The 13,619-nt window shown below is 36.1% G+C and overlaps 1 protein-coding gene across 1 annotated transcript; it reads left to right on the forward strand.

The window, feature by feature from the left end:
* The first annotated feature begins 1,532 nt into the window (after window positions 1-1,532).
* Window positions 1,533-12,639, forward strand: LOC129293596 (kinesin-like protein KIN-7D, mitochondrial). The gene is made up of 25 exons (XM_054931648.1): window positions 1,533-2,229; window positions 2,366-2,463; window positions 2,559-2,648; window positions 2,854-2,906; window positions 4,228-4,293; window positions 5,003-5,056; window positions 5,270-5,329; window positions 5,657-5,735; window positions 5,900-5,967; window positions 6,245-6,301; window positions 6,395-6,499; window positions 6,896-7,000; window positions 7,224-7,331; window positions 7,423-7,554; window positions 7,655-7,837; window positions 8,205-8,408; window positions 9,378-9,518; window positions 10,007-10,126; window positions 10,241-10,291; window positions 10,471-10,518; window positions 10,656-10,802; window positions 11,107-11,835; window positions 11,944-12,073; window positions 12,179-12,276; window positions 12,368-12,639. Exons 1-24 carry the CDS (start codon window positions 1,895-1,897, stop codon window positions 12,262-12,264), a joined length of 3,249 nt encoding a protein of 1,082 aa, XP_054787623.1. The 5' UTR covers window positions 1,533-1,894; the 3' UTR covers window positions 12,265-12,276; window positions 12,368-12,639.
* The last annotated feature ends 980 nt before the right edge of the window (window positions 12,640-13,619 follow it).

Raw genomic sequence — 13,619 nt, forward strand, 5'->3', positions numbered from 1 at the left:
TAAATTCATAATTTATAATCACTCGAACATGTTCTTGTTACTACCCAAGTCTTGGTGCGGGGGTTCTTTGATTTTGATTGATGATTATTTCTGGTTATTTGACACATGTTTTCTTGATTTTTTTAGTTTGATGGACAATTATTCCTAGGGTCTTTGATTGTTAATTGATTTGTGTTCTTTGATATTCGAAGCTAATCTTTGGGTTCATTGATTAAGTTTTTTTAGGTTCAAATCTTTGTCTTGACTTGATTGTTTTTGTCTTGTGTTTTTAATTTGCTAAGTTTGATTGTTTTGGTTTATTCGTGTCTGGCATTGGATTGAAATTCATATAATTGAGAGCTTGAGTTCTTGTTTCAAATTGAGTGAAATCAACAAAGCCATATGATGTGTGCATGTTTTTCCTTTTTTTTTAATTTTTAATCTATAAAAATACACCAAGGCGATAGTTAAAGGTTTGACTAATGATTAATGGGGTCAAACCTTAATTGTGGGCAAAATTGTGCCAAATTTAAAAACGTTGGAATGATACTATGCCAAAAAAATTTGAAGATACCATGTGCACTTGTGTGAAAATTATGAGGCTAAATTTATATTTTAACCATAATTTTTATTATCTTTATCTTATTCCTTTTGTTTCTTCAACTTTTATCCCAATTGGGGTAGAACTTCTCAATTTAGAATTATTTTTGGTAAACACACAATTGTAGAATTTATATATAACATCATATCGTTTTTATTTTATAACCGATTAAACATCACATCGTGACAAGTCATATTCTTACCTTAATTACTAAACTAACAAAAAAGCAATCACATGCATACGTGAAAAGGTGATATTGACGTAACGCCCTTCAACCATATAACCTCCACACCCGATAGCCCGAAACAAGTGTGTGAGTAACATGCGTGTGAGTTAATATGTATATATTTAATATTTTACTATCGCCAAAAAAAAATCAAATTTACGAAATGTTTATAAAAAAATTGATTATATAGCACGATTGATTATTACTTGTTAAGCTCTCCTGAGCTACCTCGAGCGAGCGTAAGATGAAGAAGTTCCAAACTTGTATTTTATTTTGTATTATTATTCTGCAACCTTTTTTCCTTTTCAGTGTTTTTGACCAATTTGCGAGGATCAAACATTATTATTCCCGGAAATATCAATCATTTTTAGCTTTAAAAAAGCAGTAGAGTATTGTTTGCATTTATATTGTAATAGATAAATCACTTTCACTTAACATTTAAATATATTTAACTAATCAACAAATAAATCTTATCTTATTAATAATAATACCCGCTCGATTTTTTTCCGTCATAAAATTAAAGATCGCTCGTCGTTCCCGCTAAATTTCCAGGTTTATAATATTTCAGAGCCTTTCATTGGTCACAGTACCGAGAGTGCTTCCTGCACTTTAAACCCCACAGGCACTCAACCTCTAGAGAGCTGCCACGTCATCACGATTAGTTTAAATCCATTTTTTGTTAAAAAAAATGGAAATAGAAGAATTTAAACTCAGGCGACGCATAGGCCAGTAACCACCACCTCCTCCATTCTTCTCTCGCCCGCGCTTCTCACATTTTATTCATCTTCTCCCTTACTCACTCCCATACTACTCTCTCTCACTCTCACTTTCTCTCTCTTGTACTGCAACTTAGCCTTAAAGAAGAAGAAACAATCTCTTGCTCTGTCTCTTTGTGCTTTACTTCGAGAAATAATATCATTAGAGCCTCAAAAAGAGGAAGATGGACCAAAAAAAGCGAAGAGAACCAAATGTTCTCTGCTTTTGTTTCTGCTTTTGTTTCATATCCGTGTGAGGACTCTGACACATTCCTTCCCCTGGTACATGTTTTGTTGGTTCCGGTTGAGTCACCAACTCAGTGAGTGAACTCAATGGCCTCGTCCTCACGAGCAAGGAGCAGCTCGCCGTTTTCTCACCGGAAGCCCTCCACTCCCTACTCGTCCACTTCATCTTCTTCGTTCATGAGCGGACGGTTGATGCCTCGCTCGTGCTCTTCTACTGCATCGTTTTTCAACTCCGGCGGTGGACTCAGTAGCCGATCCATGGCTCCAAGTCTGGGTCGTGGTGAGTTATTGCATTACGGTCCAACCGGTTATGGCAGTCGTTCACCTGTAGAATTGGGGTCGGAAGAGTTGATTGCCGATGCCCTGGATGCACCGCGGACCCGGGATAGCATTTCAGTGACTATTCGATTTAGGCCCTTGAGGTAATGCTTAGATCCGGGGTTTTGGTATCAGATCTATTGGCTATGGGATTGGGGAAAATCAAATTGTTTATTTTGTGCATTGTGTTATCTGAGCTAATTTTGATTGCGTGGTCCGATTCGGTATATTTTATTGCAGTGAGAGGGAGTGTCAGAAAGGCGACGAGATTGCATGGTATGCAGACGGTGACAAGATTGTCAAAAATGAATATAATCCAGCTACTGCTTATGCATTTGGTATCATCTTCGTTTTCTCCCCGCCTTTTTCTTGATTCTCTATGGAGCGTTTTTATGTGAAATTTGATTAAATATGACATGCCTGATTGTGGCAGACAGAGTTTTTGGAGCCCATTCAACGTCAGAAGAAGTGTATGAAGTAGCGGCTAAACCTGTAGTGAAGGCTGCCATGGAAGGCGTCAATGGTATGGACTGTTTAATTCAACTCTAAATTACAATCAGACGTGTGAGCAAAGCCTAATTCGACAACTACTTATTCTAATAATTTAATGGAAACGAGTTCATTCCCAAGATATGTTTCTGGTTAGAAAACTAGATTGAACTGATTAGAGTTAGAGTGACTAATGGAGCTAGTTGACTACGACAGATGACTTATCCTAAATATTGCAGGAACTGTGTTCGCATACGGTGTGACTAGTAGTGGAAAGACACATACTATGCATGTAAGTGTCATTGTTTTAGTTGATGCACTTATTTTTACCTTCCCATCTGAGAGGTTTTACGCTGGCAAGTAAATTTTATTTTATTGCTTTTGCATTCTACTAGTCAATGATCACGCAGAGTTATGCTACCGGCCATTATCTTTTTAATCAGTATAGGTTATTAGTCAATGAGTTGTATTTCTTTTTCGGAGTTCCATGTTAAACGAGAAGCATACACCACATGACAGCTTACACTATCAGTATCAGTGTCAATATTCAGCTCTGTAAGAAGTGTAGGTAATAAATAAGTTCTCAGAAGCCTAGTTTTTGAGTAAATTCAAACCTTTTGACCTACATTTACAAATAGTTGCGGGACTTGTGTGGAGCCGAGATGATATTTACAAATGCGCCGATGTCTAGGATTCAGATCGTTCTTATGAAAGCACTGATAATTTAAGGGAGTTAAGTTAAAAGACAACAGATGCAGTGCTAGTAAAATGGGCAACTGCAGAAGTACTTTTGATATGATACAACTGAGTCTTCATTCTATTGCCAACTAACTCCAGAAAAGGAACACAAGCTAGAGTTTAAACAATTGAATTAGAGGCATAGTTGGGGTATTACTCCTAAGGAGCTGTATTTTAGATTCGGTATCTTAGCAGGTGCAGTTAGCAGCTGTGATACACAAATTTGAGTACGTATGCTGTTTTGATGTGGATATTGCTGCCAGAAACAAATGTTCCTTTTCAGTACATGGAATTTAATGTATTGATTCCAACTCCCTTTTTACATATAGGTTGTTGAAGAAGTATTGCCTTTATCATAAGTCCTGTTTACCATTGGCTCTCTGATAACTAGTTCTTGCTCGCCCCTTTATTAACCTCGCATTATTGCTATCGTTATTGTTTTCTTTATCCTACTATACAAAGTAAGATGCTATTATTATGGCTTGGTGGTCTTTGAGGAAGTTAATGTTGCCATACTCAATGGCGTTCCGCTGTAATATGGTTAGTCTGCGCGTATGAGTTATACTGCTCTTTATGCATGACATTTTTATGGGGTTCGCGAATTAAGATCCTATGCTTATGTTTTACTGATTATAGTTTGCTGCCTTATGTATAGTATCTATATATGAGCTGGCCCCTTAAAAATACTCATCAATGAGCTTTTGGAGATTTGATGTCAGCAATTGGCTTAGACATTATTTCATATTTCTTTATCCAGTTTTTGAACACCCAACACTTCAATTATAAATATTTTAAAATTAATAGATTTTTAGAGAATTGACCTTTCCAGTCATGGTGATTCTCATCTTTTTTTTTTCCAATAATGATGTGCGCAGGGAGACCAAAATTGTCCTGGTGTCATACCGCTGGCTATTAAAGATGTTTTCAGCATTATCCAAGATGTAAGAATTCTCGCAAACTTACTGTCATGCACTGCTTATCTTACAAATAAATGTCCAGCGTTATGTCATTGTTTTATGATCATGTCATGCTTTCAAGTGTGACTGTTCAACTAGTAAGTCAACTCATAATCTTGGATGAGTTTAAGAGGAAGATATATGTCATGTCCCTCTTATATTCCGTCTAGGTAAACTTTAATAGTTTATTCACGGAGTTCTTTCCCCTGAATGTCAGATCATTGATATCCTCGTTCTATAATCACTCGCCCAAATCCCACTTCATATGTGAAGAAAAGTACAACTCAAGAGGCTGTGTTTTCCTCTAGTTTTAAAGAATGCCTCTGCTAGAGGCAAAAAGCCTCTATTGATGCTCATGTTGCAACTCGCTACAGCTCCTTAGTAACCTTGGTTTTGTTTTGTATGAGTATCTTTGTTGATTCTTCAATTAATCGTTATGGTTACATATTTAATAAATATATTTTTTTTATTAAGCTGTAAAGACTCTAGATAGTTTTTATTTGACACTTGGATATTGGTTTTTTAAAATTTTGTATGGTACTGCTGCCTGTTTACAGTTTAATTTTTGCTTTCCCCTATTTTATGATGCATTTTAAGTGTTTCTTTAAACCGTAGTTTATTTGTGTTACTAGCTATTTATTAAATCCGCATTATAGTTGCTTGCTATCCATCAATAATTGTGTTTTTGCGGCAGACTCCAGGAAGAGAGTTTTTACTCCGAGTGTCATATCTTGAAATCTACAATGAGGTAATTGTGTCAAACACTTTCACCATCACCTTTTAGCTGCATAATTTTTTTTTTAATGAAATTTTCTCCCTTTATGAAGGGACACTAGAATCAATCTTTATTACTTGCAACACTGTCATACTATGACATGTTAGGTTTTGTGAATCTTTTAATCAAATTTCTTTCTGTAGACGTTGATATATGCCGCCATTTCTTATTGGTAATTGTTATCAGGTGATCAATGACTTGCTTGATCCAACTGGTCAAAATTTGCGCGTGAGAGAAGATGCACAGGTTCTGTACCTATATACTCTTAATTTAAATTTAAGTCTTATTAATAATATTTATGTTTTTGAATTTCATCTATGATTATTCTGTTCCCATTATTCGCTTCTTTGAAATACTGATTCCATGCATATAAACGTACCTGTTTTTATTTGTCCATGGCATCTGTGTGTCCGAACGTTAAAATTAAAATTGAAAAATATGACCTGATTGGTAATTCAGAACTGGTCGACCTTTCGCTTGATTCTCATTTTATTTTACAGTTTACACTTCTTATTTTTTTATGTATGTATGGAATCTCTGTTGATTGAGTATTTTTGGTGCCATGTGTTTCAGGGAACTTATGTTGAGGGTATAAAAGAAGAAGTTGTTTTGTCTCCTGGACATGCACTTTCCTTCATTGCAGCTGGAGAAGGTGTTTCTTTTGTCACAATGTCATTTAATCCTCCCTCCCTGGGCCCTCCCCACACACACACACACACACACAAAAGCAGCATTTTAGCTTGTTTTTCTTTTTCATGGCAGAGCATCGTCTCACACAAAAGCAACATTTTAGCTTGTTTTTCTTTTTCATGGCAGAGCATCGTCATGTTGGATCAAATAATTTTAATCTCCTGAGTAGCCGAAGTCACACGATTTTTACACTGGTAAACACTCTGGGTATAGTAAATTCTCGTTTTAAGACCTCTTTCCCACATTTTCTTCCTTTTCCCTTAAGAAATAATATGTATCATGAAAAGGCCATCCAGAAGGCTTTCGATTTTTGAATATCTACACATTTATGTGCAAGTGCAAGCTGCTGTGCTCACTAGGAGTAGGAACTGATTCTTCATCACAAACATTTAATAGTTGCTTAGTTTCTATATTCTTGCCTTCTGCCTGGACATCACGAGACCCGCACTTACTTAAACAATACATCTGCAGATGATTGAAAGCAGTGCTCATGGTGAAGATTATGATGGAGTGATCTTCTCTCAGCTTGTATGATGAAAATGTTTGGCATTTACTGAAAATACTACGCACGCGATGCTTTTTTAGTAATTGATCTTGTTTCTTTGCTTGTGTCTCTTTCAGAACTTGATTGATCTGGCTGGATCTGAGAGCTCAAAAACTGAAACAACAGGACTCAGAAGAAAAGAAGGATCTTACATCAACAAAAGTCTTTTGACACTTGGAACTGTAGGTGTAAAGTTTCATCACCTTTAGCTACAGAGGATATTTTTTTTATTATTTGATAATATGCAATTTCCATCCTGGTAAAATGTACAGCAAACCTTTTATAAATGATGAAATTGATGTATTTGTGAGGTTTGACTGATAATATGGGGAACCAGGCAACCAAAAATGATTTTATAGTTGTATCTAATTCTGTTGACTGCTAATGCAAAAAATACCTATCTTACTTTATCAGCTGTCAAAGAGCACTTCCTCTCTTTGGTTGAAAAAGCTTAACTGCTTCCGTATTTATACCTTAACCCATTTCATGATATTAATAATTATAATAATTAGTAATCATTGTCATCGTCGTTCTCGTCATCATTGCATGTGTCTTGATCTTGTAACTTCAATTTGAAGGTTATTGGAAAACTGAGTGAGGGGAAGGCATCTCATGTTCCATATCGAGATTCAAAGCTTACCCGCCTCCTTCAGTCTTCGCTTAGTGGGCGTGGGCATGTTTCGGTGAGCTTGAGCTCCTACTCTTGGCACTGTATTGTAGATTCAATTAGTTACTGTGAACTGCTGTCCTTTATTTGCGTACAAGTGTTTGGCTATCATATGTGTTTTCTCTTTTTCTCTCTCTTTTTTTCTTTTAATCTTTTGCTTCTTCCTACGGACATATTAGAACACCATTTAGACTGCTTAAATGAGTACTATATTAATGTTTGATGTAATATGGCAACAGCTTATATGCACAGTCACTCCAGCATCCAGTAATATGGAGGAAACTCACAACACATTCAAATTTGCTAGTAGGGCAAAACGAGTTGAAATATATGCTTCACGCAATAAGGTTAGCTGTAAAACTACTGATTAAATATAGAATTGCATGTCCTTAAGTAGTAACTGAGGTTCCTGATTCTCTCGAACTCTTTCTTCAACAGATTATTGATGAAAAATCTCTTATTAAGAAATACCAAAGAGAAATTTCAAGCCTCAAAGAAGAACTTGATCAACTGAAGAAGGGAGTGTTAGCTGGTGTCAATCCAGAGGAGATAATGAGCCTAAAGCAGAAGGTTTTAAGCTATTCCTTAATCGTATTTCATTTTCTGATTGTCATGAAGGTTTGTAATTGTGTAACTTGATCTGCTTCTCATACTGCCTTTTTATGAGTAGTTGGAAGAAGGTCAAGTAAAAATGCAATCAAGATTGGAGGAAGAAGAGGATGCCAAGGCTGCACTTATGAGTAGGATCCAAAGGCTCACAAAGCTTATTCTTGTTTCTTCAAAGAATACAATTCCTGGAATTCTAACTGATATCCCCAGCCACCAACGAATTCACTCGGTTGGTGAGGATGATGTGAGCTCCTCCTTGAAAGAATTATTGTGAATTATATTCTGTTCTATGTGTTGAAGTGTTTTTAAGTTTTTATTAAAATTTGAAGACAATAGTAGCAGGCTTAGATTTTCTTATTCTAAATCTTAATAGTTGTCGGATTATTAGTATTATTATCATGTTCGATTCCAGGTTCATTCAAAGCTAAGGTGGTGATTTTGTTTCAACTCTTATTGATCAGCGCTTTTTCTTTATCTCCCGTATGTTTGGTTTCAAGTGTTGATAATTTATGAGGTTTAACATCTGAATGAACTTTCCCACAGTATGGTTATCCTTTTCTAGTAGTTTTTTTTAAATGGTATTTGATAACCTTTTATTCTTGTATTTATAGAAATATGATGCCTTACGTGATGATTCCCTGTTGACTGAAAGTGAGAATAAAAAAGATGGTTCTGTGATGTCATCCGATCTGTCTCATGATGTTAGACATAGAAGATCGTTAAGTAGATGGAATGAAGAACCCTCCCCAACAAGCAGTACAATCACTGAATCAACACAAGCTGGTGACCTGATCAATGGAACAAAGCTTTCAATGGTATAATCATGCTTGATTTCATATACTTGTTATATACTTATATTTTATCATCAAAATGTCATGTGGTGTGTCTCAGTTGTCTAAATTTCTAGGTTCTATCATCCATGGGCATTTGTCAAAGTTTGTCTTCAAGCCTGTGTTTCTAGTCTCTATATGGAGAAAACAGCTTACTAGAAGTTTGGGGCAAATTAGGGGTTGAAGTTTTGCACTGAAGGAGATGGGCAAATATATGAGCCAATCTTGGGAGTTTCTGAGAGAATCGATTGATAGAATGGAATGACATATAATGGAATTAGTAAAGTATGGAGTGGAATGGCAAGTCACGTGCTATTCCATTGTTGGGGTGTTTAATGAGGGAATGGAGGGAGTCATGGATGGAATGGAACGGTTTATATTTTTCCCAATTATCCTTATGACTAGAATGTGGTTCTGTCAGGTTTTTAGCTGAAGAGGATATAATTGTAATTGTATATTTTGTCCATTTCAATCCTTCCCAAGATTTTAAATTTGGAAGGACAAAAAGATTTGGGCGTTCAATGGAAAAGAGGGATCTTGGAATTTCTCTTTTCCCATTCATTCAATCTTTAAAAAACTCCTGAAAATGGTATAACCCATTGTTCATTTTCCTTGTTGTTCCATCCCTTGCAATCCATCCTGCCACACTGTAAAGCTGGTGAACCTTGAGAGTAAGAGTAATATGTATAATGGCTTGAGAGGAGGCATTTGGGTGACGAGAATCAGCATTAGAGGAGAATTCGACAGTTCTGATTAGCAGAGTTAACTATGAGATGATAAAATTTATACATTTTAGGACTATAATGTGTTTTTCTCTGATTCATAACATGCTTATTTGCTCATTTTTCTTGGGCATAAATTTATTTCGCTACAGTTTTGTTCTTTTAATTGGTTGCTTACTAGTTACTGCATACCCTAATGAAATATATATGTTGACTTCTTATTGAATTGTAGGGAGGGATGGCAACGTCTGATCAAATGGATCTTCTTGTTGAGCAAGTCAAGATGCTTGCTGGAGATATTGCTTTTAGTACCAGCACTCTGAAGCGCTTGATGGAGCAGTCTGTAAATGACCCTGAAAGCTGCAAAACTCAGGTACATACCTTGTCTTACTAGCGCGCTGGACTCAAATACATTTGTAGATGATAACAAGGGCTAAGAATTACTTGGGGATATCCTTAATCTAGCCATAGGAACAACTAGATATTACCAATATATTGGTGAGTTTCGTTATTATCCATTATAGACAATATGTCCATGGATTTCTGTTCATTTAGGGTCTAAACACCCTGATTACTGCTAGCCAGGATTTGAGAATCCTTTACTTTGATTCTCTTTGCATTGTTGTTGATATCTTCAGTGTCTAATCTAACTCTTAAGTTGATATTATAAGGGAAAATTACATACAGATCCCACACAAAAAAATTAATTACTACAAGGTTCATTAACAATTGAACTAAGACAATTAACAACACAAAACCAGTAGTGTGCTCTGTTCTAACAGAAATGCTGTGTGTTGCTAATTTATATACTTGTCTTCTTTGCAGTCGGTTAAATAAATAGACATGCTTTCTTCATTGCAGATTCAGAACTTGGAGCTTGATATCCAAGAAAAAAAGCAACAAATGAGGGTTTTAGAACGAAGAATTATTGAGAATGGTGAAGCTTCAATAGCTAGCACATCATTTGTTGAGATGCAACAGGTAGCTGTGTTAATAGCAAAACTATCTAAATACTCTTACAGGGTTGAAATTTCTATCTTTAAATACAAAGCTCAACTGTTCTCGTCTTGTTCTCTTTTTGGGTTTGTTTTGCAGACAGTGACAAGATTAATGACTCAATATAATGAAAAGGCCTTTGAGCTGGAGGTGATTACTATTTTGACCATACTAGCTTTTTTAGAGTCATGTTGTTAGTCCAAATATGAAATTTCTCTGCTGGTTATTTAGCCATAGCATTTTATATGTTTGATTCATTCTTTGGAAGAAAGAATGAGTTTGTTCGTAATTCTAGTTGGCTCACATTGTACTACTTTGAATATTTATAGATAAAATCAGCAGACAATCGTGTCCTCCAGGAACAACTCGATAATAAGGTATGAGTTTGCCTTTTACTAAGTTATTCTACTTTGTATTTTCTTTGAAGTTTTCTCGTTTTATGTTATTTGTGTTTGAAAATGCTGATAAGTGCCAAAATACCTTGCCAATGTTGATATCTTTGCCTTTTTCTCAGTGTTCAGAGAACAAAGAATTACAAGAAAAGGTGAAGCAGATGGGGCTACAAATGGAAGCAATTTCCAGTAGTAGTTCGTTGGTATCTTCTGAACATTCTGTAGCTGAGGAGAACATTGATGAGTTGAAAAAGAAAATCCAGTTTCAGGTAACTCAAGTCTACTTTTAGTAGCCTGGCTTTATGGATCATGTTCCCTTAAACATTGTACCCTACGTCCCTACCATTGCTTTATTCGGTTTTATTTTTAATTAATTTTGTTGTCCCTGCCTATGAATATTTATTGCTTCCCCTCATGTTGTTAAGATTGCTTTTTCAAGCTTAACTCAAACTTCTTTCAGGATACCGTCTTAACTAAATATATGCAGATACTTGATTATTACTTTATTACACGATATGATTATTTTTGCCATCCAGTCCTAACCAATTAATATTTTTGCTCTCCCATTTTCAGGAGATTGAAAATGAAAAACTAAAGCTAGAGCAAGTTCAACTGTCTGAAGACAATAGTGGGTTGCGTGTGCAGAATCAGAAGCTATCTGAAGAAGCCTCTTATGCCAAGGAACTGGCCTCTGCTGCTGCAGTGGAACTTAAGAATTTAGCTGGTGAAGTAACAAAACTTTCATTGCATAATGCAAAACTGGAAAAGGAATTGATTGCTGCTCGAGAGCTGGCCAACTCTCGGAGTTCCAGTTTGCAAACTTCTAATGGTCTTAACCGCAAGTATAATGATGCGAGATCTGGGAGGAAGGGTAGGACTTCCAGCCGCGCTAATGAATTTTCAGCTGTTTTAGATGGCTTTGAGGCATGGAGTCTTGAAGCAGAAGATATAAAGATGGAACTAGAGGCTAGGAAACAACGGGAGGCAGCTCTTGAGGCCGCATTAGCTGAAAAAGAATTTGTGGAAGAGGAGTACAGGAAAAAAGCTGAAGAGGCAGAGAAAAGAGAAGCAGCCTTGGAAAATGATTTAGCAAATATGTGGGTTCTTGTTGCAAAGTTCAAGAAAGAAGGAGGTTCCGTCCTTGAGTCAAACATTGATGAACAAAATGGTGATGGCGCAGAAAACATTATTAATGGTCCAGAAAATAACGACATTGGAAGTAATAATGTCCCCATGGAGCAGGTCTCGGATGTGCTGAAATCAGATGTTCCCAAGGATGAATCCCTTGTTGTTCGTCTCAAGGTAACAATGCTGGTGCAGTTATCCGTACATTTCATGATATGATGTGTTCAATTTCCTACGATTAGTGTTACTAATAGATTGTTTTGGGTCTGTACTATATGGTCTCAGGCACGCATGCAAGAGATGAAAGAAAAAGAACTTAACTACCTTGGGAACGGAGACGCCAATTCCCATGTTTGTAAAGTATGCTTTGAATCGCCAACGGCAGCAGTTCTTCTCCCTTGCCGGCACTTCTGTTGTAAGCCTTTATCTAGTTTCTCTAAACCATCATCCTTTGCATGTTTTTGGCCATTTTCCTTCAGACTTTCATCATAAATTATCTAATAATTGTGTCCATTTGCAGTGTGTGAATCATGTTCACTTGCTTGTTCTGAGTGTCCAATATGCCGGACAAGTATTGCAGATAGACTCTTTGCTTATACCTCCTGATCCTTTCGAAAGGTATTGCAAACTATTCTGGGATACTTTTGCCGTGAACTATATTCAAATCATGTAATACAGGCATAAAAATTTGGGGCTTCATTTTTTGCAGGGTTCTCCCGCTGAGAAAATACAACATTTTCAATTACAGGTGTAATTCTTTCATTAATTTCGCTGTTTGTAAAACAGTTCAAAAGGTATTTCAACATCTTATTCCTTTTTATTCTACCCCTGGGGAACTGTGTATAATAGGGAGAGGCGAGTGGAAATAAAAGAATGTAAAAGAAGAAGAAGAAGAAAGGAAAAGAAAGGGTGTGAATGACACTGCTGTAATGCATACTTGTAATTTAATTTCTTCTACGTATTAGGGCAGAATTTTGTGTTTCATCTTCCTCATGTCATTTTCTGCGTATAAGGGTAGTCAGGCTCCTCAATTCCCAACCCCCCCCCCCCAAATATGCTTCCCTTGCTACATGATTTTCCTATATTTGCAACTTCCCTCTTTACCTGTTATATATCAGCATCCTACAGCTGCTTGCTGCATCCCAATACTCGTGCAAACTGCAAACAGTTGATGTCCTTCCTTTCAACCTTCTCATGTAATGGGGTGGCAGGGCTAAGCTTGGAGTCCATGATTATGATCTGGCAGGTTATAATTTTTAAAGTGTTTTGTAATGAACTTTTAATTGGAGGCGTACGAGATGTGTGTGTGTTTGTTTTTGTTTTTGTTTTTTTTTGTTTTGGGAGAGGGTGGTTGCTCGCTTGTTTACATCATAGTTTATGTTTACTTGTGTGTGCATGTTCAGCTACTAATTTCCTCACTAGTGTGTTCTGATGACAGGTAATTTTCCTTAAAAAGCAGTGTTTACATTTTCACTTAGAGACAGATTAAAGTAGATGGGCAAACAAGTCTTCTTATTACTTTCTACAATTTTGAATATAAGAACTGGTTCAAAGGTTTATTTTAATTCTAAATCTAAGATTTTAATTTGTCTCATTTATTTATTTTCAAATTACCCATGTTGATCGCAAAAATTATCTTTGTAAGGGGTAATATTTAAAATAAATGATTAAACAGGAATATTTAAAAAAACATATTTTGTATAAATAAATAATTTATCTGACTTCTTAAATAAATTAATAATTAGCTCTTATATTTAGTATGGGAGGGAGTAATATGTATATAGGCGCATACAAACACGCGCTGGACACTTAGCTTTGCGGAAGTAATGGACATCAAAATGGGACCATGTGCCTTTAAGGGTCCAGCATTACAATTAATGTACAAGAAAAACAACGCAAAGCAAGAGGCCGTGCTGTATTGGTGGTCCCTCTCACTGGTTGGTTATCTGTCAGTTTGCCTC

Source organism: Prosopis cineraria, unplaced genomic scaffold (genome assembly GCF_029017545.1).
Source record: "Prosopis cineraria cultivar Desert tree isolate PC_DT_omini unplaced genomic scaffold, ASM2901754v1 PC14, whole genome shotgun sequence".
NCBI lineage: Eukaryota > Viridiplantae > Streptophyta > Magnoliopsida > Fabales > Fabaceae > Prosopis > Prosopis cineraria.

Coding starts and splice junctions, on each gene's coding strand:
- LOC129293596 (XM_054931648.1), top strand. CDS start 1,895: ATGGCCTCGTCCTCACGAGCAAGGAGCAGCTCGCCGTTTTCTCACCGG. Junction 5,330..5,656: donor GCGTGAGAGAAGATGCACAG/GTTCTGTACCTA, acceptor CATGTGTTTCAG/GGAACTTATGTTGAGGGTAT. Junction 6,302..6,394: donor GAGTGATCTTCTCTCAGCTT/GTATGATGAAAA, acceptor TGTCTCTTTCAG/AACTTGATTGATCTGGCTGG.